General features: G+C 40.2%; 2 protein-coding genes across 7 annotated transcripts in view; one reads left to right on the top strand and one right to left on the bottom strand.

The window, feature by feature from the left end:
- zgc:153039 (uncharacterized protein LOC767698 homolog) overlaps positions 1-2,013 on the bottom strand; it is a 40,893-nt gene extending 38,880 nt beyond the window's left edge. For 2 of the 3 annotated variants that reach the window (XR_008303608.1, XM_053239781.1), the window contains exon 1: positions 1,483-2,013. Coding sequence is in view for 1 of the 3 variants with exons in the window: in XM_053239781.1 (XP_053095756.1) it covers positions 1,483-1,693 (211 nt within the window). In the remaining 2 variants the exon portion in view is untranslated. The remainder of the gene's footprint in view (positions 1-1,482) is intronic. The other variant, XM_053239782.1, reaches the window with a different exon arrangement.
- LOC113544596 (uncharacterized) lies at positions 1,527-27,281 on the top strand. Of its 4 annotated transcripts, none has more exons than XM_026943489.3 (8): positions 1,527-1,663; positions 4,880-4,927; positions 17,144-17,252; positions 17,893-18,139; positions 21,009-21,433; positions 22,234-22,281; positions 23,125-23,334; positions 26,499-27,281. In XM_026943489.3, the coding sequence occupies exons 5-8, from the start codon at positions 21,019-21,021 to the stop codon at positions 27,017-27,019; spliced, it is 1,194 nt and encodes a 397-aa protein (XP_026799290.3). In that variant the 5' UTR covers positions 1,527-1,663; positions 4,880-4,927; positions 17,144-17,252; positions 17,893-18,139; positions 21,009-21,018; the 3' UTR covers positions 27,020-27,281. The 4 variants fall into 4 exon arrangements, with proteins under 4 accessions (XP_026799290.3, XP_034166651.2, XP_026799291.3 ...); XM_026943490.3 differs by lacking the exon at positions 1,527-1,663 and adding an exon at positions 2,035-4,205 and having other exon boundaries at positions 18,062-18,139; XM_026943488.3 differs by lacking the exon at positions 1,527-1,663 and adding an exon at positions 2,035-4,205.

Below are 27,281 nucleotides of genomic sequence, written 5' to 3'. Positions count from 1 at the left end.
ACACACCAGGAGTGTAAACGTCTACATGATCTCCTCTACTGATCCTCTACACTTCACCTACCACAGGCCAGTTTCCACAATTCCACTGCACAATGTGTGTGTGTGTGTGTGTGTGTGTGTACGGAGAAAGTTCTGGAATGTGTGAAGGTGGACCAAGTCCAGCGACACATGATCCACAATCACACACACACTGAACCTCTTCACACACACACACACACACACACACACACACACAGAGAGCTCCTTATTGCTGAAAGCCTCCACACTCCAGCAGCGTTATATCCATAATAATAATCTCTCTGCTTAATATATACACTAAAGAAATATCTTAATCAAATTAATTTGAATTCATTAATCATTTAAATTAAATCAGTTTATTGATTACTTGTGTGTGTGTGTGTTATAGGAACACACTCGTCTCCTAAAACACTTACACATCAATAACCACATAAACAAGTAAACATAAATACATCTACTTCCATTTAACAGAACAAGGAAATGTGCTGTAATTACAGACAAACACAAAACTATTGGCACCCTTTGATAGATCGATCGATCGATCGATAGATAGATAGATAGATAGATAGATGCAGAACTATTGGCACTCTTCGATAGATAGATAGATAGATAGATAGATAGATAGATAGATAGAGACAGACAGACAGACTCAGAACTCTTGGTACCCTTTGATAGATAGATAGATAGATAGATAGATAGATAGATAGATAGATAGATAGATTCAGAACTATTGGTACCCTTTGATAGATAGATAGATAGATAGATAGATAGACCTTTTTCTTGACTTCAGCAGTGTTACTGTAGTTGGTGTATTATCTGTAGTAGTATTATAACTATTGGCACTCTTCGATAGATAGATAGATAGATAGATAGATAGATAGATAGATAATCAGATGTGATGCAGAAATAGACCCTTTGACAGACAGAGAGCCAGTCAGAAGCGGAATTATTGGCACCTATTGATAGACAGATAGATAGATAGATAGATAGATAGATAGATAGATAGATAGATAAGCAGACGGACAGACAGAGAGATTCAGAACTATTGGTACCCTTTGTTAGATAGATAGATAGATAGACAGACAGACAGACAGACAGATGCAGAACTATTGGTACCTTTTGACAGATAGATCGATAGATAGATCGATAGATAATATAGATAGATAGGTTTTTTTCATGACTTCAGCAGTGTTACTGTAGTTGGTGTATTATCTGTAGTAGTATTATTAGGTACTCATAGTAAAGGGGTAGTCATTAAAACGGTATATTTAGTAAATATTATTTAGTCCAATAGCACGCAGTTGCTGCTGGTAACCACGGTAACAATAACCTTATCAATAACGTAGCGCCGTAACAAAACGCGCACTGTCGTAAACAATTACAGCCATCACGACACTGACAATACGCAAAAACAGAATGTTGTTTTTCTCGCGCGGGCTTCCACACACAGACACACACACTCACCGATCCGTAAGAACACCACCACACTGAACATGGAGAGCAGAGTGGGAATCACCACCCCGAAGAAGGTGGAGAGTTTCTGAGGCTGGCCATGAGCGGACCTCCGCCTCACCGCCGTGCGCTCCGCCGACTCCTCGCGCGCCCGGTGCTCACCGGAGCCCTCGTGCACGCTAGCCGAGAGCCGGTAATGCAACAGCGGAGTGCGTTCACCCATGCTAGCGCTGTCTCACTTCCACAGCACACTCACGGAGAGCTTAGTACTCAGTGTGATTTCGGTGTTTGTGTTGAACTTTTTCTCGGTTATTTAAATTCCATTCTCACTCACAAGGGTTACATTCTGCTTACACGCAGCGCGCGCAGCCCGACACAGAAAACAAAACAGTACCCAAAGATCTCAGCTGTCAGCCACTGCCTAGCACTTCCTTTATCACTCTAACCCCGAGAGATAAAATTAGCCGTGATTGTTTTTTTTTTTCTTTTCGGTTCCTCTTGTTTTTCTCCGCGGACCATCCGGCTCTGAGTCGGCGTGATCATGTGACAAGCGCTCGAGCGTCCCAGCGCCTCTGAGCCACGTGATGATGTTCTCTCAGCCAATCAGAGGCGCCCTTTTTGTAGTAGTTTGGAGCTGTCGCTAGGTTTTTGATTAATAGATTTATAGCCCGGAACTGTTTACTTCCTGGAACTGAAAGCAGCAACTCGAGCATGTCTACACGCTTAAGATATCATCTTTTTCCCTCTGGGATTAATAGAGTGACCCATCTATCTATCTATCTATCTATCTATCTATCTATCTATCTATCATCTTTTGTTCCTTCTTTCCTTTTAAAATCCAATAAAAGTGTAGTTTGTTTAAAAATGAAATGTCCACAAAGTCCCTGTTACTGCAGATCAGCAGACATGTTTGCTTCTTTAGATTTGGACACAGTTTCAAAAATAGATGACTATGTGTGTTTAATATACACATGAATGTGAACAATATTAACTAATTTATTAAGATATTATTCCCCACCTTCAGACTTTAGACCACGCCCAGTTCCTGAGTCTGATCCTGGCCTGAAGCGACAGCACACTAAAGCCGACTTTATATTCTACAGTTTTTTGACCTGATTTAGCAGTTGCACACATTTTCACTTACATTATAGCAGCTTTAAGTCGTTCCTTCACTTCTTTTTTCTCTCTCTTGCAGTTATTAAAACAAAAAATACGCAGCTTGTCATGAAACCTCAAAGCGTAACCTCATCTGTCCTGAAGACGTCAGAAAACGTAAAGTTAGCTTCTCTGACTGATACAAAGCTCTGACACTGGAGAATCCTTCAATAAATATTAAATAAATAAACATTTCCTTACAGAAAACCTCACCACATTAATGATTACACATTTTTTAAATCTATTTATGTGAATTAATATTTATAGAAATGATAACATGTTAGAATGAGCGCATTAGTATAAACTGTTGTTAGAGAAAATTGATCAACACTTTCTGACCAATCAGAATGCAGAATTCAGCAGCACTTGGTGTAAGATGTTAATTATGAACATCTCGGTCGTTATTGTTGGCTTGTCAGCATCACATGAGCGCTTGATCACATGCAGGGTCGTGTCGTGTGGTCTGATGGGCTTGGGGAGGTGTTTTAGTTCCCAGCCTGTGGGAGTGTGATGTGTGTGTGTGTGTGATGTGTGTGATGTGTGTGTGTGTGTGTGTGCATTCAGATAAACTATAGAACTGAACATAACCAGGACACAAAAAAGAGCATCACAAATTAAAGACTCTATTTTTTTTTTTAAAGATTGATTTCCAGTGCAGGGTTTGGAATTGTGCAGGTTTGGGATGGACATGTGGAGACAGTCTTATTCACTTTGGACCCATATCTTTTTTTAAGTAATTTTCAGAAGCCCCCCCCCCATACACACTCTTTCACCCTGTTTTTTCTTCTGCTTTCACGCTTTCTCTCTGTTCTGCTTCTCTTCTCTATTCTCTTTAATGATCTAGCTCTAATATGTGTTTGACTTTGTGCTCACATGGTTGTCTTGCTGTTAAATGCTCGTCCATGTCCATCTACAGCTAGTACATTAGGCGTACAGTTTGATTTAATGGAAACTGAAAGCATTCAAGCTTTCCTAAGAGAGATGGCGTGGCACTATGGGTAATGTAGGGTGTATGTAGTGACCTAAGTCCCTCGTGAAATCCATCCTGCTGTGACTGAGCTTCTACCTTAAAGAGATCATCATGGAGAAATTGTATATTTCCACCTTATTGTATAGAAATTGTATAGATCCACCTTCACAGAGTAGAACCGGTCTGGTGTCTCCGTCACCAGTGAGGCATGTTGTGCCTGTTGTGTGAGAGAGGGCATAACACGGGCGTGGCCCAGAGAAATGTCCTCAGGGTGAACATGGTGACATCACAGAGCACTTTATTTGTTTGAAATCATTGCACTTACAGGAAAGCTGTAAAAGTGTTTGATCTTAATGCTGGTTAATGTTTAGGAGCAGAGTTGTGAGCAGGATTTGAAACCTTTTGTGTGTATGTAGCGTGCATGAACAGTTTTTTCCCTGACTGGTTATGTTGTATCAGTTGTGTTTTAGTTTTCTCAGGGGACCCGAAACTATGGCTGGAAAAAGTACAGAGAAATGTCCTTAAGTAAACGGGCGATTCCCCACAAATGGGAACCTTACCATGGAAATTAAAGCTGTGAGCACAGGAACAAAACTACTTTTACGGAAAGGTTCGCTCCTGTCTTTCACTCATGTTTTACTGTGTTTAACTAATCTGGTCAAATTGTAGGGAAAAAAAATGCATCATGTTTACATCAAATATACGGAGTAGTGACTGTTTCAGACATGTCATATACATAAAGCCAGTTTTTTCTTAATAATGTATTCACAAAACAAGAAATATTTTCAAATCTATACATACTGTGTTCATTCAAGTCTCTTTCATGCTATATATCATGCTTTCTGCAATGGTCTTTGAAATTCTCAGATTTTGTAGAAACATGTCTCTGACAAAAGTTTGTCTGTTTGATGTCATATCTGCAATGCTGATAAATCACTGTCTGTCTCTGTCTCTCTCTCTCTCTTTGTCTCTGTCTCTCTCTGTCTCTGTCTCTTTCTGTTGCTCATTCTTTCTGTCTCTCTCTCTGTCTCTCTCTGTGTCTCTGTCTCTGTCTCTGTCTCTCTCTCTCTCTCTCTCTCACTCTCTGTCTCTCTCTGTCTATTCAATTCAATTCAATTCAATTCAAATGAGCTTTATTGGCATGACAAATTGTACAATGTATTTCCAAAGCATTTATATGGGAAAGAAAAAACAAGACAAAACAAAAAGTTTGTGTGTCTGTGTGTGTATGTGTGTTCATGAGCGCATCACTATTTGGTCAACTCTTCTCTTTTTTTGTGGCAGGCATCGATGTACCATGCCGCTAGTGAAATGGAGTCTCTTTTTCTCCAGGTAAATACTGAAGTTGTGTGTCATTCTCCAGCTTTTTGAAGTTGGGAGAAATAATTTCAAATATGGGATAGAATTGTTTGCGAATTATTGGTCATAGTTAGGACAGGTGGTTAAGAAGTGTAGCTCTGTCTCTAACACTCCTTGGCTACAGCACAGGCATAACCTGCTCTCTCTGGGCAGCCAGCTCTGTCTCTATCTGCCTCTATCTATAGCCGGGCTGTGGCTGCTTTGTGTGTATCTGCCTCTCTCTATAGCCAGGCTGTGGTTGCTGAGTCTGTACCTTATATTTTTCCTCAGCTTGTTGTCTCTGATTGTGCTCAGGTATTCTGCTGTTATATATCCTCCGTTTAGAGCCAAAAAGCATTGTAGTTTACTTTGTTTTGTGTTGTCTCAGTCCCATAAGATAGATAATATTCTTTTTGTGCATTAATCATTGGGTTGGGCTGGATTGTGTGGATGAGGGTGTCAGTGTCCTGAGGCTGATTATTGTTAGCTGTGTTAGTCGTATTAGTCAGATTAGTTTGTTTGTGGAGCCTCAGGACCAGCTGAGTGAGGGGGCTTTTTACAATGTTCATTTCATGGATTTTAAGGCTTTAAAATGATAAGAGATGGGGTCACTCAATTTTAGATGTTTCCAAAGTTTGATGGTGCTTTTCTCAATGTGGATTAATAGAGGGTATTGGCCTAATTGCCCTGTATGCATTGTTAGGTGTTAAATTCATGATTTATGAGACGACCCCAAACTTCAATGCCATATAATGCAGTTGGTTCTGTAACTGCCTGGAATATTTTGAGCCAGATTCTAATTGGCATTTGAAATTGGATAGATTTTTTAATGGCATAGAAAGCCCTTCTTGCTTTCTCTTTCAGTTGATTCAGAGCCAAGTTGAGGTGTCTATTTGCACTGAATTTCAGTCTGAGGTATGTATAGTTTGTGGCACGATCAGTTTTGGTCAGACCAAGGTCTTCCTCTGTCTCTCTCTCTCTCTCTCTCTCTCTCTCTCTCTCAAGTTCACAGTGTGCTTTATTCGCACTGTTTTAACAATTACATTTACATTTACATTTACATTTATGGCATTTGGCAGACGCCCTTATCCAGAGCAATTAATAATTAATAAAATGTTATATAAAAAACAATAACAAATAAGGGAAAATAAAAACAATAATGAATAAAATAAACATTAACATGAATAGACATTAATTAAATTAACAGATGTATTACAGAAAGATATACAGTATTGTATATATATATAAATTACATAGCCATATAATATATATATATATATATATATATATATATATATATATATATATAATAGATAGTATTATGATTGGAGTAGATTAGAGGTGATTTTTGTTTTTTATATCATGAAGAGTGAATATGAATGTAGCTGCCAGCCCCATACTTCCTTCATGTTCCCCTAAAACACAGCTCAGTTTCTGCTTAATGCTCAGAGAGGAGAATTTTGGGATGACGGCTGTAAATGTACGGTAATATTCCTGTCTAAGGACAGATCAGAGTAAAATGCATCTCTGTTTCTACTTCTTGTAGGTCACAATGTTTGCTGAGACTTTATTCTTTGGGCTTATAGGTTTTAGTGTGTCTTCCTTTTTCAATTTCTAAATTGTAATAACCCACTCTGTATTTTGCCAGAATCTACGGTTCTTGTTCTTTAGATATTCAGCTAATTGGATTTGTCTGTTTAGTGTTGAGTACATGTTTAGTTTGGTTTGGGATTTAGTTTAATTTTTCCACTCTTCAGTGTGCATGTTCTTTAAATGTGTTTCAGATGTATTCAGTCTGGATTTGTTTGGGTGTGTGTTTGAGTATGAGAGTGTGCTTGGGTGTGCTTTTGGGTGTATGTTTGAGCATGAGTGTGTGTTTTGGTGTGTGTTTGGGTGCGTGTTTGGGTGTGTGTTTGAGTATGCATGCTGAAGTATTGGAAAGAAAGTGCTCTTTTATTTAGCTTTTTTCGTGGGATGAATGTGAGAGAGGTGCAGGATGAGGGTGAAAGGGTAAGGCATCGTGGCTGCCCTGTATTGGGATGTGGCAAGTGGGGTGAGCAGCGTCAAGGCAAGTCCCTGGGGGTTCCTTTGGCCGTTGGGGTGCAGTCACTTGGCGCGTCACTGGTAGGGAGCGTCTTCTGTCGCTGCACGAGAGGGAGAGAAAGGGATGAGCATGGACATGTAGACCAAACCAGGTGACCTTGCTGTGTCTGCTGCACCCTTTTATACTCTCCAGGTTTCTCCAAGAGAGTGAGGAGCTGCTGCTGCCATGATTGGAGGCCTGCCGTGTGTAGTTTTGCCACCCCGCATTGCAACCATTTGTTCTCGTGCTATCCACAGCAATGGGGGTGCTGAAGTGGTGCTGTCCGTTCAGCACCTGGACGGCAGTTGCACGAGAAGTGTGCAGTGTTTTGAGTGTGGAGGCTGCAGGCCCGCCATCAGAGTACCCCCCTCAGCTCCGAGCCTACTGATGGTGGAGGTGGTGCTCATAGACTGTATCACTGGGAAAGGCCGTCAGCGTTCATCAGTCCAGAGCACCCGGGCTGGTAGGACTTTGTTTGTGAAATCAGAAAAAGAGGAGAAGTTAGGGATGAACCTCCTGTAATAACCCGCCAACCCCAAAAAGGCACGTATCTGTTTTTTGGTGGTGGGGCAAGGGTACACGTTTACTGACTCAATTTTCTTCTCCTGCGGTTTCAGCATACCTCGGCCCATGAGGAACCCCAGGTACTGTGCATCGGTCAGCCCCAGGTGGCATTTTCGTGGATAGCCCTGCCTTCTGGAGCTCCCCCAGGACCTCCCTGAGATGGTAGGTGGTCTGAGCAGTTGGCAGAGTGGATGACCACATTGTCCAGGTAGGCTGGAGTCAAATGTTGGTCAGGTCGTAGGATGATGTCCATCAGCCACTGGAACATCGCGGGCGCTCCATGAAGCCCGAATGGGAGAACCTGGTACTGCCATTGGCCACTGGAGGTGCTGAATGCAATCTACGGCTTGGCGTCTGCGGCCAGGGCTACCTGCCAGTAGACTTTGGTGAGGAAGAGGTTGGAGATGAACTGAGCTCTCCCCAGTTGCTCCACCAGGTCATCCACTCAGGGGAGGGGGTAGCTGTCAAAGTCTGAGACCTGATTTAGCTTCCAGAAGTCATTGCAAAGCCTGAGACTCCCGTTGGGCTTCAGGGACCACCATGATGGGGCTGGACCAGGGGCTGGCAGACTCCTCAATGATGCCACCCCATAGCATCCGGATAACTTCCTCCTCAATAACACCACAGCAGGCTTCGGGGACCCAGTAGGGCTGCTGTCATACCACGACTCCCAGTGGGGTTTTAATGTCGTGCTGGACCAGATGCATCATTCCTGGGGTCGTGGAGAGGATGTTGACAAACTGGTCCACTAGCTCCATTAACTCTTGGTGCTGTACTCTTCTGGACCAAGGTACACTCCCTGGGGACTGAGGAGAGACTGGAAAAGGCGGACATCACTGGGGCAGACTCGATCCACTTTTTTAACAGATTGATATGGTATGTCTGAGTGTCTGCATGCTTACCAGGATGTTGCAGGTGGTAATTCACCAGGATCACCCATTAGAGTACTGTGTATGGGCCTTGCCAACGAGCCATGAACTTGCATTTGGCAACCGGGAGCAAGAGGAGTACTCGGTCACCAGATTGGTACTCGCAGGGTTGGGCTGGCCAGTTGTATATCCGCTTCTGTTCCGCTTGGGCATCCTCCATATGTTGTTGGACAATGGGTGCCACTCAGTCCATCTGCTCCTGCTTGTCTTGACATATTTGACAAGGGTGCAGATTGGCGAGGACTGTTCTTTCCATGCCTCTTTGGCCACATCCAGCAGTCCTAGAGGCCATCTTCCAAAAAGGAGTTTGAAGGGAGTGAAGCCCTTGGAAGCCTGGGGGGTTTCCCACATAGCAAAGAGGACATAGGGTAGAGGTTTGAGTGTCTGATTAAACCTTTTGACCAGGCTGTCAGTTTGGGGGTGGTAGATGGACATCCTCAGGTGTTTCACCTGCAACAGCCGACATAGATAAGACATTAAACGGGAAATAAAGTCCCTTGGTCGGTGTTACGTGCCCCTTTTTATGTCTATTGATGTTGAGGCAGTAACATGAGGAAGAGAGGTGATACTTGATGGGAAACGAGGGACACAGACAAAACCTGTTTAGGAAAAAAAAACTTATTTTATTGTGCACTGTCACAGGTAGATATCACAGTATGTATCCAGGGGTTCAATACAAAGGTAGCAGGGGAAAAGAAAACTATGCACAAGTAAAGATGTGTAAGGACTATATAAAAAAACGTAACCAACACCAAAATAAGCCAGAAATATATACACAATACCCAACCAGGCGACACAGGTGGACTCACAGACGGTGCCAAATAATAGAAAAAAAGGAAACTAACTCCTAACCTGCCTAGCCAAAGCTAACTGGAACAAAAGTACAGGGGGTGGTACACGCCTCTAACCAATGTCTCTAGAAAGAATAGTATTCCTTTTGTGATATGTAAAGGCACGCCCAGAACTACCTGTCCACACAGTGCACTGGAGGGGAAAACAAAACGGACTAGCAATATTTTTGCTAGTAACAAAGCAAGGCTACAACATTGAACAATGACTCCCAAAATCTCCTCTTTTGTGTGTCTTCCTCGATGGTGCCTTTATACTCAGAGCTCACAGTGCCAAGTGGTGGAGTACCATGTGTCAGTGGTCCAGTCACTGACTGAGGTGCCACCTATGAGCAAATCAGGGAGAGGAGGAGAGAGAAAACAAAGAGGAAGAAAAAAAACAAACAGTACGTGCCTTGCTGGCACGTAACAGTCAGTCAAGAGGTCCTTTGGGATCCCCACACAGCTAAAGAGGAACACAAATTCTTTGGCAATGTTCTGAGAGGTGGCTTTCCAAAGAGGGACAGCCTCAGGGTATCTGGTAGTCTAGTCAACGATAACGAAGATGTACTCATGGCCCTGGGTGGATTTCGGAAGCGGCCCTATGAGGTCCATGCCTACTCTCTCAAAAGGGACACCGATGATGGGGAGTGGGATGAGGGGGAGGGCACGGGCTTCTTGGGTGCAACTCATTGACACTGGGGCCACTGCTGGCAGAAGTTCTGGATTTCGGCATCCATGCCTGGCCATAGAAAATGGTCCTTCTGATTTTCCAGGGTATTGCGGGCCCCCAGATAACTGCCCAATGGATGTGAGTGGGCCAGGTGCATCAGTAGCTGGGTCTTCTCTCAGGGGACCACTAGGAGGTCACAGACCTGGCCACGCCACTCCATACGGTAGTAAAGAAGACCCCCTTGGACAAGAAAATAGGAGGCGGGTAGTCTTTGATCTGGACCTTGGTTCACCCCCTCAATCGGCCGCATCTGTCCCCAACAGTGTCTCAGGTGGTTGTCTTCCTTTTGTTCGCGCCTGAAGTTGCCCTTGCGAGTCACCTGGTGAAACACAGACGAGACCGGGTTAGTGTGTGTGTGACTCACCTTCTGCCCCCACCTCGTCATCGTCCTTTTATGCCAGGTAGGCTGGCCAGACCCCGATGTCTTCTCCGATGTTGTCTGGGCCCTGTAGCTTTAGCGGGATGCTGGATGTTGTGGGGAACGCAGGCCAGTTTCTTCCAAGAAGCAGGGGACCAGCAGCTAGGGTATCAAGCCCACTAGCAGCGGCCACCCGCCAGAGCGGTTCCCTGATTGCCAAGGTGGCAAGGGCACATTACAGGGCCTCTAGCATGTTTGTGGGAGACAACCCATTGTGTGCCATTACCTTGCCTTTCAGGATTTCATAATTGGCTGCTTCTTCCAGCCAGAGCGCATAGTAGGCTAGCTTTGTCGCGGTATTCTGTCTCTGCACTAGAGCGAGAGAAAGGGATCAGCATGGACATGTAGATTAAACTAGTTCACCTTACTGTGTCTGCTGCACCCTTTTATGCTCTCCAGGTTTCACCAAGAGGGTGAAGAGCTGCCGCCACAATGATTGGAGGCCAGCCGTGTGTGATTTTGCCGCCTCGTCTTGCAGCCATATGTTCTTGTTCTATCCACAACAATGGGGGTGCTGAAGTGGTGCTGTCTATTCAGCACCCTGGACGGCAGTTGCGCAAGGAGTGTGCAGTGTTTCAGTGCGGAGGCTGCAGGCCCGCTGTCACAGTGTGTGTGTTTGGGTGTGTGTTTGCGTATGAATGTGTGTTTAAGTGTGTTTGTATGCATGTTTGTGTATAAATGTGTGGTTGGGTGTTTGTTTGAGTGTGTGTTTGAGTATGAATGTGTGGTTGAGTGTGTGTTTGAATATAGGTACGTGTTTGGGCAAGTGTTGAGTATCTTTGTTGGGCTTTGGCTCAGGTTGGAGAATTATGTTGCTATATGGCACAGGGGATGAGTTACAGGTGGCTAGTAAAGAGTGCTCTGTTCTTTAGAGGGTTGGGGCCAGAGTGGTTTAGGTGGAGCTAGAATTTTGCTGCTCTCTTTTTTATTTTTAAATGGAGGTAGAAAATCCTCTATTGAGTTGTGGTGAGTTTTCAGTAGAGTTTTACAGAATTCAGTTTTGAATTTTTCAGCAGGATTGTTGTCCCTGTTTTTGTCACTGATTAATCGACTCCATAGTTCACTTACATGTAGAAGAATTGGTGTGATTACTAAAGTGTACAGTTTTAGCCACATTTGAATGGGTACTGGTGTTTTGTGGAATTTGGATTTTATTGCATAGAAGACATAGCATGTTTTATCTGCGAGTGTCTGTATGGCCAGGTTAAAGCTCCCTGTTCTACTGAGGGTTACACTGAAGAAAGTTTATGATGTTTTCTGTTGAAGATATGTGTTACCCAATGTGAAGTGTGTGTTTCTTGTTCACTCTGTTCTGGAACACCATGATGCTGGATTTGCTCTGGTTCACTGAGCCAATTTACGGTAGTACTCATCTAGGATGGAAAGGTTCTGCTGTAGACCCTCTGGTGTGGGAGACAGCAGGACTAAATCATCTGCCTAGAGTAGTATCTTGGAGGGTGAGACCTGGGGCTGTGGAGATCTCCAGCATTGTAGCTAATTCATTGATAAAAATGTTGAACAGAGTCGGACTTAAACAGCACCCCTGTCTCACCCCACACTCTTGTTTAAAGAATTTGGTACTTTTCTGTCCAATTTTTACAACACTCTCATTTCCCTGGTACATTGATTTAATGATATCATAGACTTTCCCTTCGATACCAGACCAGAGGAGTTTGAACATCAGTCCTTCATGCCAGACTGAGTCAAATGCCTTCTGAAAGTCTACAAAGCAAGCAAAGATTTTGCCCTTTTTGTTTTTGATGGTAGTATTTATGAGGGGATGTAGAGTATAGATCTGGTCTGTGGTGCGGTGTTTGGGTAAAAAGCCAATCTGGTTTTTATTTAGGGTGTTATGTTTTTGGACGAATGTGAGAATGTGTATAGTCAGACTTTACCTAAACTGCTGCTAACACAAATGCCTCTGTAGATTCAGGGTTCAAATTTGTCACCGTTTTTAAGAATAGGCATGATGAAGCCTTAGTTACAGATTTTAGGGAAACTGCTGGTGTCTAGAATAAGGTTGAATAATTTGGTTAGAGCTTCTTGCATTTTGTCATTACTATATTTAATCATTTCATTGCTGATGTTATCTGGTCCATTTGATTTGTTTAATCTGAGGGTCTTTACATGTTTCTTTACCTCAGAAAGTGAAATTTTGTAATGTCAGGGATTCTGCTGTGTTTTAATGGCAGTTTTCATTTCGCTGAATGTTTTCTTAATTTTTGATTGTTCAGGGTTGGCAGGTTTGAATAGATCTGTGAAGTAATTTTTCTGTGAAGTAATTTTTTTGTTCAATTTTGTATAGCTATTTGTTTGGTTGATTCGTCCAGGTTTTTGTACATTTTCCGAAAGGAGTTTTGTTAAATTTGTCTTCTATTTTGTTTATTTGTATTCTATTTTGGTGTTCATATGTTGTTCTTTCTTGTTTCGTATAAGTTGTTTATATGTCTTTAAGGTTGTCATGTACTGCAGTCTATATTGTGTGTTTCTGGGGTCTTTATGTTTTTTACTCAAGATTTTTCTTAGCTGTTGTCTTGAGATCTCACACTCTTCATAAAACCATTCCTGTTTGGCTTTTGTTTTGTTTCTGGTTGGAATTTTTCTGTTCAGTTTAATGTTAGAGATTTTTAATAATGTTGTAAATATGTGGTTAAAAAATTTTTATGGCTAAACTCATTCCAATGCGAGTGTTGTCAAAGTTAATAGATAGGAAATGGTCTAACGTTTTTAATAATGTTATTATCCATGTTTAATGTAGGTTTTTAGCGGTATTATGTCATGGGGAGGTTGTGCTGTGTTTCCCTGTGACTGTTTCAGGTACAGTACTTTTGACAGTGGTCTGATAGCGGGGTTTGTGGTTTCACTGTGAATGCATTAATGAGGTTTGGGTTTAAGTCTGTGATGCTCTAGTCCACTACACTACATCCTGACCTCGAGCAGTATGTGAATCTGTCGAGAGAGTCCCCTATGGTTCGCCTGTTTACTATAAATAAACCAAGACTTTTACAGAGCTCTAACAACTTTCTTCCATTCTTGTTAACTATTTTGTCACAACTGTTTCTTTGGTTTGCTTTGTGGTTTCCTGATGGTATATTGTCATGTTTTGAAAAATGTGTTTATCTCACTTTGTGGGAATCAGATCGATTTCTTGACTGATTGTAGTGTTTAGATCTCCATATAGTAAAATGTTTCCCTGTGTCTGAAACTGAGAGATCTCTGCATTCAGGGTGGGAAAAATGTCCTCATTAAATAGGGAGATTAATGTGGTGGGATGTAAACTGCACACAGGTATACTGTTGAGGGTAAAACTTGTTTTAGAGTCATGTGTGATTCTCCTGTTTTGATTGGTGTGATGCTGTTTTTAAACTTTTCCCGATACGATATGATAATACCTCCTGATGTTTGTTTTTAATGTTGGGTTTCTTTATGGTAGACAGTATGATCTCTCTGTACTGAGCTGGACAGTGTGTCGGCATGGAAGCATGGTTCCAGGTTTCCTGGAATATGGCGATGTCTATAGGCCCTGGACAAAGTCAGCATTTGTGCTCTTGTTTCCAAAGGATGAGGAACACAGACCCTGTTCCAGGAGCTTATTATAAAAGAGGTCATTTAGACTGTTAAGTGTGAAGATAATGGATCTTAAATGAAGTATGTAAATAAAAGCAAAGGTATAAAAATATCACAATGAACATAGGAGAGTACAATACAATTTAACAGTAACAACAGTAAAGTTAACTATTATAATTATTCATTGCTATCCCAAGCTCTACATTTCCATTCCCAGGTAATAGTAATTATACCATAAATTATAAAAAATATAAAATTTGATTTAATTAGTAGTTTAATATTTATGAATATAGTTCTTTGAGATGTACTAGCCCTAAGTCAGCAGACCTGTGTGAGTGGATTGTCGTATAGCATGGTGAGAAGGCGTGCTATCTCTCCCAGTTCTGGTAATATGGGCATGGTGGTGGTGGGTGGAGCAGCACTAACTTGGTGGTGTGGTGTAGGGTGGGGTTTCTGTACAGCTTGTGCATAGATCAGGGATGGGTGTGTTGTTGTGCTGATGTCCAGTCTGCGTAGTGTCGGAGGATGTGATGGTCTTGACAGTTGGCGGTGTTGGGCTAGTCTGTGGATCTCAGCAGTGGGTTCCATTTGTTGGTGTCTCCTGTTGGCCAGATGGGGGTGGATGTGTATGTTTCTTCCTAGGGCCATGTCTTTGAGAGCTTTGACAAACACTCTCACTCTTTCCTGGTTAAGGTGTAGTTCATCATACAGGTGCCAGAGAGAGATGGATGTATGTTGGGGAATTTGGCGCAGCCTTTTGTGATCTCCCTGTTGATTTGGTGTATAACAGCACATGCTACGTTGTTTCTGGGCAGATTGGGAATAGTCTGGACACTCGCTCATGTACGCTGCAGATTTCCCCGACTGTTTTCTGGCAAAGGGAATGCAGCTCGTTGGTTCCAGTGTGCACTGTGATGCGTTTCGTATTCCTCAGGCTGTCTTTCTGTAGAAGCTCTAGTGCATGGCCTCTCTTACTGCATTTGAGCATTCACAGATCTTGACTGGGAAATAGTTTATTTGGTTTGATATATTTGCCATTAGAGTCCATGACCATGACTATTTTGTTTCTGTGGGGTGAGACGGTTGTGTCTTTGTCACACGCTGGTCATGTTGGCTCTGTTCCTGTGCTGGTGGCTCAGTGTGTGTTGTGGCTTGTTCTTGGACTATGGCTGTTTCCTCTGTGGAGATTTGTTCATCAGGGTGGAGTTGGTTTTGGGAGGAGCTCTGTTCTTCCACTGAGGAAATGGTTTGTGTTTCTTGTGGTTTTGTCTGTGTTTTTGTTATGTGTGGTGTTGAGGTATCTGTGTTGTTGACTGGTGATTTTTTGAGGTGTCCAATCTCATCCCTGAGTTGTTGAACTTCCAGTTTTAAGGCATTTTCTTTGAGAGTGGCTTCGTCTTTGATTAGAGTGATTTGAGCTCTGAGAGCCTGATTGTCTTCATTTTTATGGTCATGGTATTGCTGCTCCTGCACTGTCTAACTTCATTTACTAGATGTTCGAACTTGTCATCATGAAGCCAGGATAAACTGTGTTTAATGCATGATCTGCATCTCCAGCATGGCTAAGCTTTCCAGAGTGTGTTGAGGGAACTCTGGGGCTGGAGCAGCTCCTGAGCAAGGCTCAGGAGCTGTTTGGTTAAATTCTTGTGATGGCATTAACTTTGGTCTTCTCATTGACTTTGGTCTTCAGGTTGTTAAAATTGTTCTCAAACTGTTGTAGTTTTCAGCATTGCCTTGAATTAGGACTTTGCCGTTTTTATAGATGTTAATGGTTAGCACAGTGTTGTCCAGTTCTTCACTGTGGATGACAAGCTGGCAGCCACTGCATATTCCTCTCTTTCTAACAGAGGGATGAGAGGAACACAGAGCTTCTTTCCAGGTGCTGGTGCAGTTGGTCTGAAACATGAGGTTATTCTTTATTTTTTCACCCTGCTCCTGTATGTAATCAACACATATTCATAAAATATTATATATATGGTGATTTTCTTATAATAAGATATTTAGGAAACAACTCTTTAGGTGGGGTGATTTTTCCACCTTAACTTTGATGTCAGAAGCAGACACTTGTATTGCTTCTCCTATTATCCGGTAAGGTTTCTGTCCTACAGTTTGACTGTGTGTGTTAATTAATTCCCTTTCTTGTGTGTATACATAATTTTATATCTTGTCTTGTGTTGTCTTCCTTGTTGTCTGCTTTCTTGTCCTGTTTCCAGTGACTTGTTTTGCTTTGTATTTATTTTCTTTGTGTCTTTCTTTGCTGCTTTGGTCAGTGCAGATTTTGCTGGTTGTTGGATTTTTTTTTCCCTTTAAATTTGTACCAGAAGTCAATGCATAATGAACAAAAACATTAGTAGTAATTTTCTCTTCCTTTTTCCTGAACATGAAAAGTAGAGTTCAAGGTCACCGTGTGCTTTGTTGGCATGACTGTTTTAACAATGATGCCAAAGCAAACTAATATAAAAGTTATATAGACAAACAATAACAAATAAAGGAAATGAAAAAGATATCCTGAAGATATCATGAAGAGTGAATATGAATGTAGCTGCCAGCCACACACTTCCTTCATGTTCACTTAAAACACAGCTCAGTTTCTGCTCAGTGCTTAGAGAGGAGAAGTTTGGGATGATGGCTGAAAATTTATGGTAGTGTTCCTGTCTCTGGTAATATTTTGGACAGATTAGAGTAAAATGCATCTTTCTACTTCCTGTAGGTCATAATGTTTACAGAGTCTTTGGATTTATAGGTTTTAGTGTGTCTTCCTTTTTCAATTTCTAAATTGTGATCACTCACTCTGTATGTAGTCAGAATTTGTCTTTCTTTCAGGTTCTTGTTCTTTAGATATTCAGCTAATTGGGTTCGTCCATTTATTGATGAGTATGCGTTTAGTTTGGTTTGGGATTTAATTTAATTTTTCTGCTGTACAGTGTACATGTTCTTTAAATGTGTTTCAGATGTATTCAGTCTGGATTTGGGGGTGTTTGGGTGTGTGTTTGGGTGTGTGTTTGACCTTTTGTCTCTCTCTGTCTCTCTTTCTCTGTCATTCTTTCTGTCTCACTCTCTCTGTGTGTGTCTCTCTCTCTGTCTCTCAGTCTTTCGGTCTCTCTTTCTCTCTCTATCTTTCTGTATCTCTCTCTTTCCCGGTTCCAGAGGTGAGGAAAGCAGGCAGCTTGGAGAACCAGGTGGAACAGTTTTAATAAGGTGCTCTGCGGCTCTGTGCTGCATTTAGCATTTCTGCCCTGATACTGTCAGTGCCACATGCTTCTCTGTCTTTGAGGTTCTTGAGTGCATCAGCCAATTCTTCCTTTTTATTTTAGTAGTCAAGTGGGTTCTGATTTTTTTAATGATTGTTTCTAATTTTTCTAGTTTATTTTTTTCATAGATCTTTTTTTAAAGATTGATTGGGGAGATTTAAAAAGTGATTCAATCCACATTGCTGGGATGTGGCTGGTTTTATGGATGAACTGATCCAAATTAACAGACTCTTCAGTTTCTCTTAAAGTCTGATTGTAGTGCTGTTCTTTTTTCATATGAATGATTTGTTTATAATTCTTCACAGTGCTTTTGTCTGAGTTCAGTGCTTTGTGGTTGTTTGTGTTTTTGATTAGATAACTGTCTGAATTGCATTCTTGCAGATTCACATTCCTTTTCACTTTTGTTTATTATTTTTAATTCGTTTTACACACTCTTGCTTTAGTTGCAGATAGGTAGAATATTTCATTTATTTGTTTTACGGCTAGGTTTACAGTCTCTGTGTGAGTGACCCTCTCTCTTTCTCTCTGTCTCTTTCTCTTTCTTTTCTATCTCCCTCTCCCCCTCCCTGTGCTGGACGCTTTAAAAGAGGCCCACAGTCACCATGGCAACCTCAAGCTTTGAGTGGCTTACGAAAGCTTTCTCTGCTCGTCCTCTCTCTCTCCCGGTTTCTCTCTGTATCTCTCTCTTTATTTATCTCTCTTTCCCCTCTTTTTCTGCATAATTTCTTTCTGCGTCATATGGATTTATCTAAACAGGAGGAGAACAGGAGGCATGTGGGCGTAGAGGGAGGAGAGGAGTGGAGGAAATGGAGGGAGTGATTGCAGTGTGTCTGTGTGAGTACTCCTCTTTAACACACGGAAACATCAGACTCACGATTAATCTACTGCAGTGATCATTGACATCACTGAACATTAACACCTTACAATCTAATGTCTTACTGTCTAACATCTTACAGTCTAATGTCTTACAGTCTAACGTCTTACAGTCTAACGTCTTACTGTCTAACGTCTGCCTGTCTAACGTCTTACAATCTAACATCTTACAGTCTAACATCTTACAGTCTAACGTCTTAATGTGTAACGCCTTACTGTCTAACGTCTTACAGTCTAACGTCTTACAGTCTAACGTCATACAGTCTAACGTCTTACTGTGTAACGTCTTACAGTCTAACGTCATACAGTCTAACGTCTTACTGTCTAAAGTCTTACAGTCTAACGTCTTACTGTGTAACGTCTTAATGTGTAACGTCTTACAGTCTCAGGTCTTACTGTGTAACGTCTTACAGTCTAACGTCATACAGTCTAACATCTTACTGTCTAACGTCTTACTGTCTAAAGTCTTACAGTCTAACGTCTTACTGTCTAACGTCTTACTGTCTAAAGTCTTACAGTCTAACGTCTTACTGTCTAACGTCTTACTGTCTAAAGTCTTACAGTCTAACGTCTTACTGTGTAACGTCTTACTGTCTAACGTCTTACAGTCTAACGTCATACAGTCTAACGTCTTACTGTCTAACGTCTTACAGTCTAACGTCTTACAGTCTAACGTCTTACTGTGTAACGTCTTACAGTCTAACGTCATACAGTCTAACGTCTTACTGTGTAACGTCTTACAGTCTAACGTCATACAGTCTAACGTCTTACTGTCTAACGTCTTACTGTCTAAAGTCTTACAGTCTAACGTCTTACTGTGTAACGTCTTACTGTGTAACGTCTTACTGTCTAACGTCTTACAGTCTAACGTCTTACAGTCTAACGTCTTAATGTGTAACGCCTTACTGACTAACGTCTTACTGTGTAACGTCTTACAGTCTAACGTCATACAGTCTAACGTCTTACTGTCTAAAGTCTTACAGTCTAACGTCTTACTGTGTAACGTCTTAATGTGTAACGTCTTACTGTCTAACGTCTTACAGTCTCAGGTCTTACTGTGTAACGTCTTACAGTCTAACGTCATACAGTCTAACATCTTACTGTCTAACGTCTTACTGTCTAAAGTCTTACAGTCTAACGTCTTACTGTCTAACGTCTTACTGTCTAAAGTCTTACAGTCTAACGTCTTACTGTCTAACGTCTTACTGTCTAAAGTCTTACAGTCTAACGTCTTACTGTGTAACGTCTTACTGTCTAACGTCTTACAGTCTAACGTCATACAGTCTAACGTCTTACTGTCTAACGTCTTACAGTCTAACGTCTTACTGTCTAACGTCTTACTGTCTAACGTCTTACAGTCTAACGTCTTACAGTCTAACGTCATACAGTCTAACGTCTTACTGTCTAACGTCTTACTGTCTAAAGTCTTACAGTCTAACGTCTTACTGTGTAACGTCTTACTGTGTAACGTCTTACTGTGTAACGTCTTACTGTCTAACGTCTTACAGTCTAACGTCTTACTGTCTAACGTCTTGCAGTCTAACATCTTACTGTCTAACGTCTTACAGTCTAACATCTTACAGTCTAACATCTTACTGTGTAACGTCTTACTGTCTAATGTCTTACAGTCTAACATCTTACTGACTAAAGCGTTACAGTCTAACGTCATACAGTCTAACGTCTTACTGTGTAACGTCTTACTGTGTAACGTCTTACTGTCTAATGTCTTACAGTCTAACGTCTTACTGTGTAACGTCTTACTGTGTAACGTCTTACAGTCTAACGTCTTACTGTCTAATGTCTTACAGTCTAACATCTTACTGACTAAAGCGTTACAATCTAATGTCTTACAGTCTAACGTCTTACTGTGTAACGTCTTACTGTGTAACGTCTTACTGTCTAATGTCTTACAGTCTAACGTCTTACTGTGTAACGTCTTACTGTGTAACGTCTTACAGTCTAACGTCTTACTGTCTAACGTCTTACAGTCTAAAGTCTTACAGTCTAAAGTCTTACAGTCTAACGTCTTACTGTGTAACGTCTTACTGTGTAACGTCTTACAGTCTAAAGTCTTACTGTCTAACGTCTTGCAGTCTAACATCTTACAGTCTAACATCTTACTGTGTAACGTCTTACTGTCTAATGTCTTACAGTCTAACATCTTACTGACTAAAGCGTTACAGTCTAACGTCATACAGTCTAACTTCTTATAGTCTAACGTCTTACAATCTAACATCTTACTCTCTAATGTCTTACTCTCTAATGTCTTACAGTCTAACGTCTTACAATCTAATGTCTTACAGTCTAACATCTTACTGTGTAACGTCTTACTGTGTAACGTCTTACTGTCTAATGTCTTACAGTCTAACGTCTTACACTTTAAAGCCTTACTGTCTAAAGCCTTACAATCTAATGTCTTACTGTCTAACATCTTACAGTCTAACATCTTACTGTCTAATGTCTTACTGTCTAATGTCTTACAGTCCAACGACTTACAATCTAATGTCTTACTGTCTAACGTCTTACAGTCTAACATCTTACTGTCTAATGTCTTACTGTCTAATGTCTTATAGTCTAACGTCTTACTGTCTAATGTCTTACAGTCTAACGTCTTACTGTTTAAAGCCTTACTGTGTAACGTCTTACTGTTTAAAGCCTTACTGTGTAACGTCTTACTGTCTAACGTCTTACAGTCTAACGTTACTGTTTAAAGTCTTACTGTGTAACGTCTTACTGTCTAACGTCTCACTGTCTAATGTCTTACTGTCTAATCTGTCTAACATCACGTTAGACTTGTTTACATAAAAACATATAACGTGTGTGTGTTCAGTACCACACTAATGAAAGGACGACGTCCTCGCCGCAAAACAGCCAACGCATCACACCAGTCACAGGACCATGAAGAAGAGAAAGAAGAAGATATCACTTCCTCCTTGTGCCCATTATGTGGGCGGGCTTTTGACATACCCCTCCTCCTACCCTGCGCACACACTCTATGTGGGCAGTGCTTAACAGAGAAGGCGAGATTAGATAAACGCAAGTCTGCACTAAGAACTGCAGCACAGGCGTCTTGTACGATCTGTGCTGTCTTCTGCCCGCGCTGTTGCCATGGCGTTGAATTGCCCTGTTCTGATTGGTCGACTGCTACTGCATGCCTTCCCCTTGACCCTACAGTGACCTTTCACTCGGAATGTGGTGCACAGGAGGAGGATGAGAATGAGGAGGGGGTCAAGAAAAAAACTGCACAGAAACCAGGTGAGATTGTCCAAAGAACCCTTAAAGAGCTCTTTTTTCTAATAGACTATGTATTAACTCTTGAGGGTTCTTTGTGGTTCCCCTGAGTGAACCTTTCTAAAAAAAAGTTCTATGTAGAGCTCAACAACAGTGTTTCCTGATCGGAAAGTGTTCTAAGTAGAACCTGAGAACAGGTTACTGTCTAACGTCTTACTGTCTAACGTCTTACAGTGATTGGTCAAGTGCTACTGCTACAAATAGGGAACCCTGGAGAACCCTGTACAAGTACCACTATAGCTCTAGTTTAAATGCCTGGCAGGTTCCTATACAGAGTAGAACCTTGAACCTTGAACCCTTAAAGAACCCTTGAAGAACACTTTTGCTCTAAGGGTGTGTGTAGTAACTGGGTAAGTGTGAGGTACCATCTCCACATTAATGCTCATTATTTTCTTCTTAATATCTAGAACCTGTCAAGAGTTTAACATTTACCTTCTTGCTACTTGATACATTCTTAGAAAAAAGTGGTTCTTTAAGCGTTCCAAAAAAAAAGTGTTCTACTTGGAACTCTTTCTTTTAGGGAAACACTCTTTTCTATAACTCTACATTCTTCAATGGTCCGTGTAATAACTAACAGTGCTGAACGTGGAACCATCTCTGACAGGGAGACAGTTATAGGGTTCTATATTGTTTAAGTGGAGCTCTTTCTGATAGTCAGTTACTCAGGTGTAGAGTTCTACTTAAAAGCTTCCCCAGTGGGACAGCCAGAGAACCTGTGTGTAAGTGATTGAATCTTCTGTGTGTTTGTTTTGTTTCACCTGTAGGAGGCGACGTGGATCTGTCCGAGGAGGAGATGGAACGTTCCGTCTCAGGTAAAGAATGATCTATAAACAGCATTCTCTGACCAATCACTCAACCAACCAACAAACAAACAAACAAACAAACAATCAAATTCTTCTTTTTCTGTTATGTCATTTAAAATATATTGAATTATTGACCTAGTTTGACCTTGGAATTTTTTTTAGGTAAAAAATATCTAGATAAATCTCTATATAAATATCATTTATAAAAGCATAGTATTTCTTCATAATTGATGTGTTAAGGTTGGATTTGTTGCTGATGTTGTTAAAAAATCATTCCAGATCATTTTGTAATTGTGTCTTGAATTTTATCTTTAAATGATTGTTCAACTCTCCATTTAAATAATTCCACCCAATTATAAAAGAAAAAAAAATTTAATAAACCCTCAAATAATCAAAGCAGAAATAATCTAAAACTTAACAAAATGTTAGTGTTGCATTTCAAATATGTGTGTTACTTTTAAAATTCAAAATTTAAATCAATCTATATATTTAATATGTTTAATAATAAAATTTATTAATCATAATAAATAAATATAAATATATAATAATAAAAATGAATAACTTGGTTAAAAATTATAATGTGATTCCAAACATATCTGAAAATAAAGATTTTGACCAGGAAAAAAATTAAAATAATTAAATAAAATCAGTTGTTGTGTGTGTGTCACAGCTTCAAACTTATCATTCATGAGAACTTTTATTCATTTTCTCTAGAAATCCTAGAAATGTTTCCTCTTTTAATGTTAAATGTTTACACTCTGAGTGTTCCCTGTGTCTGTACTCCAAGGCTTATATGTAATCAGCCATCTCTAACATTCCTCCTCTCTGACCTTTGACCTCTGACCTCCTCAGGTCTACTCTTTACTCTAGACTCCTCCTTCATAGCCCCACCCCTCCAGCTCACTAACTCCGCCCTCACGGTCACCTTCAGGGACTCTGGCCCTCAGGCTGAGGGTCGTGACCTCTGTGCGTCTCTCCCTCAGGTGTGTGCTGATGTGGAGATCCTCAGAGGACAGTACTACTGGGAGGTCGATGTGTGCAACAGCGCCCTCTACCGCATCGGTAAGGAAAAAAATACGCCAGCATTAAACAATTTTTAAAAAACTGTTTTAAAACTGAATATAAAATATTACTCTATTGATTACAATTTTTTCAAGTAGCTGGAAAGCTGTTACAAATGATTTGTGATGTTTATGTAAAACATTTAAATTGTATTATATATGAAATCTGTAAAATCTATAAAGCTTAATAACCATTTATAGAATCATTTATATCATTATTTATATAATTATTCATATATTTTATATAGCTAATAAAAAGTAAATATATTAAGGTGTAAAAGTATGAGTCTATTATTGGAAATCTGTTGTTAAAAATAATAAATAACACAAAATATGCAAATTGTTCAAGACTAAAGTATGTTAAAATGAAAAATAAAAAGCTCAAAATCCAATGCTTAATAATCGGCTCAGAGTATTGGGCCAAACTGTATAAAAAATAAATTTTAGTGTTAAATCTAGATATTAAGAAGAAAATAAAGAGCAATAATCTGGAGTTTGTTACACACACACACGTCCAGTTAATACACACACTGTTAGAAAGAAGGGCTCTTAAATGATTCTTTGGATAATTAAGAGCTCTTAGCTTCCTAAAAAGGTTCCACCTGGAACTCTCCCTGATAGGTTAAAGGTTCTCTGAGAAAACGTTTACTTTACTTTCCAACACTTTACTTTCCTAACATGGCTGTGTTTTTTTAGGGGAACCATTAAACATTTTGTTTAAATTAATTAATTACTGTTTAATGTATTGTTTATATATGTATGTATATATATATAAATATGTTTAAACAATTTTTGCAGAAAAGAAAAAATGGGTGTCTTACTTTCTGTTTGTATTTTTTGGGAGAATGCTTCCATTATGTGATGTGATCAGCTGTCATGGGCTAAATTCTGTACAGTAAATCTGTACTTGTGTGCTTTATGTGCATGTTTATTGCACAAATATATATATATATATATATATATATATATATATATATATATATATATATATATATATTTGCCGTTTACATTAGTGAAACAATTACCTTTAAATTGATCAGATTATTATTGTTATTAAAGTGCACTGTGATCCTTTAACCATCAGTGCTATTACCTGATAGCAGTATCAGTAGTTTTGTCTAATAACATGGCACTGCATTAAAATTCCTGCATGTTTAAAAGTAAAGTTACACAGCAACATCACATGACGTGAGACTGCCAGTTTCACCCAAAAATTCTGCTTACTTACAAAACCCTCTTCTAAAACTAGCCCAATATCAAGCATGCCATTAATACGTTACTGTGTTCGAGATCAGAACATTTCAGTGATTAAGCTGTCACTGTAATAAACTCAGTCAGAGCTTTACCGCCACCCAGTGGCTGTGTTTATTAATGTTGTATAAACTGAACTCTGTTAGCAGGCATGTGGGATTAGGTCTGGAATTAAACTCAGTTGCGTGAGGTCAGTGAGGTCAGGAGTGAGGTCTGTTCTCTTCCATCCACTCAGAGCTCTTTTTTCTAATAGACTATGTATTAACTCTTGAGGGTTCTTTGTGGTTCCCCTGAGTGAACCTTTCTAAAAAAAAGTTCTATGTAGAGCTCAACAACAGTGTTTCCTGATCGGAAAGTGTTCTAAGTAGAAGCTGAGAACAGGTTACTGTCTAACGTCTTACTGTCTAACGTCTTACAGTGATTGGTCAAGTGCTACTGCTACAAATAGGGAACCCTGGAGAACCCTGTACAAGTACCACTATAGCTCTAGTTTAAATGCCTGGCAGGTTCCTATACAGAGTAGAACCTTGAACCTTGAAAGAGAGAGAGATCAGTTTTCAAATGATCATAAAAATGTCCTGAAACCTGTGCAGCAAGAAACAGTGAGAAATAGAGAAAAATAAGAAACAGCAAGAAACCAAGAGAAACAACAAAAAACAGCAAGAACCACATAGAGACAAAGAGAAACAGCAAGAAACAGAGAGAAACAAAGAGAAACAGAGAAATAATGAAAAATAGAGAGAAACAAGCAGAAACAGAGAGAAACAATGAAAAGCAAAGAGAAAGTGCAAGAAACAGAGAGAAACATGAAAAATAGAGGGAAACAAACAGAAACAGAAAGAAACAATGAAAAATAGAGAGAAACAGTGAGAAACAAAGAGAAACAGAGACAAACAGCAAGAAACTGTGAAAAACAGAGAGAAAGAGCAAGGAACAGAGAAAAAGAGGCAACATCACGTGAAGAGAAACAGAAACATCACTTGAAGAGAAACAGAGTGAAACAGCAAAGAACAGAGAGAAATGGAGAGAAACAGTGAGAAACGGCGAGAAACAGAGAGAAAAAGAGAGAAACAGAAACAGAGTGAAACACAAAAAACAGAGAGTAATTCAGAGAAACAGAGAGAAAAACGGAGAAACAGTAAGAAGCTCTACTGATCCGTTATTACTTGCCCTGCAGTGTTTAACTCTGGTTCATTTAATGCATATTTTAAAAATATTTCATTTAATATAATTAAATTTTCATTTTTAATTATTTATTTTACATTTTTTAATTTGAATTTTACACATTTTTTTATTTCTATATTTTATTTTTGTTTAGCCGATATGAGGCATTTCATTCTATTTCTAAACACTAACTACGTTTCTGTATGTGGTGATAGATACTGTATATCAGAGATAAGATAAAAACCCAAATTAGCCAAAAATAATTGAACAACAAATTCACATGTAGGTTAAAACATTGACAACAATTTCAATGGTAATGCAAATGTTATAAATATAAAAATAAATATTGTAATTATTAATTAATTAATTAAAATAAATATTTGAGGTATAGTGTATATACAGTACTCTAAATATTTGAGGTATACTGTACATGTTAGGGAAAGCTCCAACATATTAAGAACATTAGCAAAGACAAAGACAAATTAGAATTTGTTTAATGTTATTAAATACTTCATAAATTCTGTCTGCAATTATAGGTGTGAATTTTTTTTTTTTTTTTACAGATGTGACATTTGTTAAAGTGATGAAAAAGTGTTTTGCTGCTAATTTACTTCTTAAATTAATATGCAAAGCAACACAGCATAAGAAATACAAAATGTATTAATGTTTGTTTAGTTGCCTTTGCTACTGTACTCTATTGTCCAATTAGAAGCGTGTACTCATGTTAGCCACGCCCCCTCTCTCCTGCAGGTGTGAGCTCATTGGCTGGTGGGGAGGCGTGGTGGTTTGAGAGGCATGGCTCTGGATTCCATGCTGTGTTCGATGGCAGGCGCGAGCTCCTCCCCTCAGTACCGCCACATCTTAAAACAGTGGGCGTGTTCTTAAATGTGGGTGGGGCTTCCCTCACATTCCACAACCCATTAACAGAAGAACTTCTTGCCACGATCCCATCCGTCTTCACTCCTCCTCTTTCCCCCGCATTCCAGCTGGGCCAGGGAAGGCTGAAGCTCCGCCCGGGCCTGCCTCCACCCAACCATGTCTTTCTTAGCCGCAACTCTGCCTATCGTGGACCTGAAGGGGCGGGGCGAGGGCGGTGGAGGCGGGACGTTGCGTTTGGATCAGTGAGGGCCGTGATACAGAAGTTTGAAGAAATGGCAGCTTCAGATTCCGATTCAGGCCTGATGTCGAGCTGTAGCTCCAACTCCACGCTGACCTCCATCCCTGACCCGAGTCCAGAAACTTCCACACATCCTCCTGCACAAGAACACTGAAGAACCTGAGAGTGCTGTCTACTGCCTATTTCATGATCATTTGGACAAGATAACAATCCAGAAACTACTCTGCTGCTTCCTGTACAGTATCACTTATTATCTGCAGTGCTAACAGTGAGCGAGTGATATCTGAGGTCATCTGTCATGCTCTGTCAAAACAGTTCTCCTTCACTGCATTAATACAATGCTAATTAACACTAGCATCTTTGTAGCCTAACAAGTTCGCTAATCAACAAATAAATAAATAAACAAGCTAACCGTG

Source organism: Pangasianodon hypophthalmus, chromosome 14 (genome assembly GCF_027358585.1).
Source record: "Pangasianodon hypophthalmus isolate fPanHyp1 chromosome 14, fPanHyp1.pri, whole genome shotgun sequence".
Lineage (NCBI taxonomy): Eukaryota > Metazoa > Chordata > Actinopteri > Siluriformes > Pangasiidae > Pangasianodon > Pangasianodon hypophthalmus.
The sequence above is the reverse complement of the archived record's forward strand: the minus strand, read 5'-3'. Positions and strand labels throughout refer to the sequence as shown.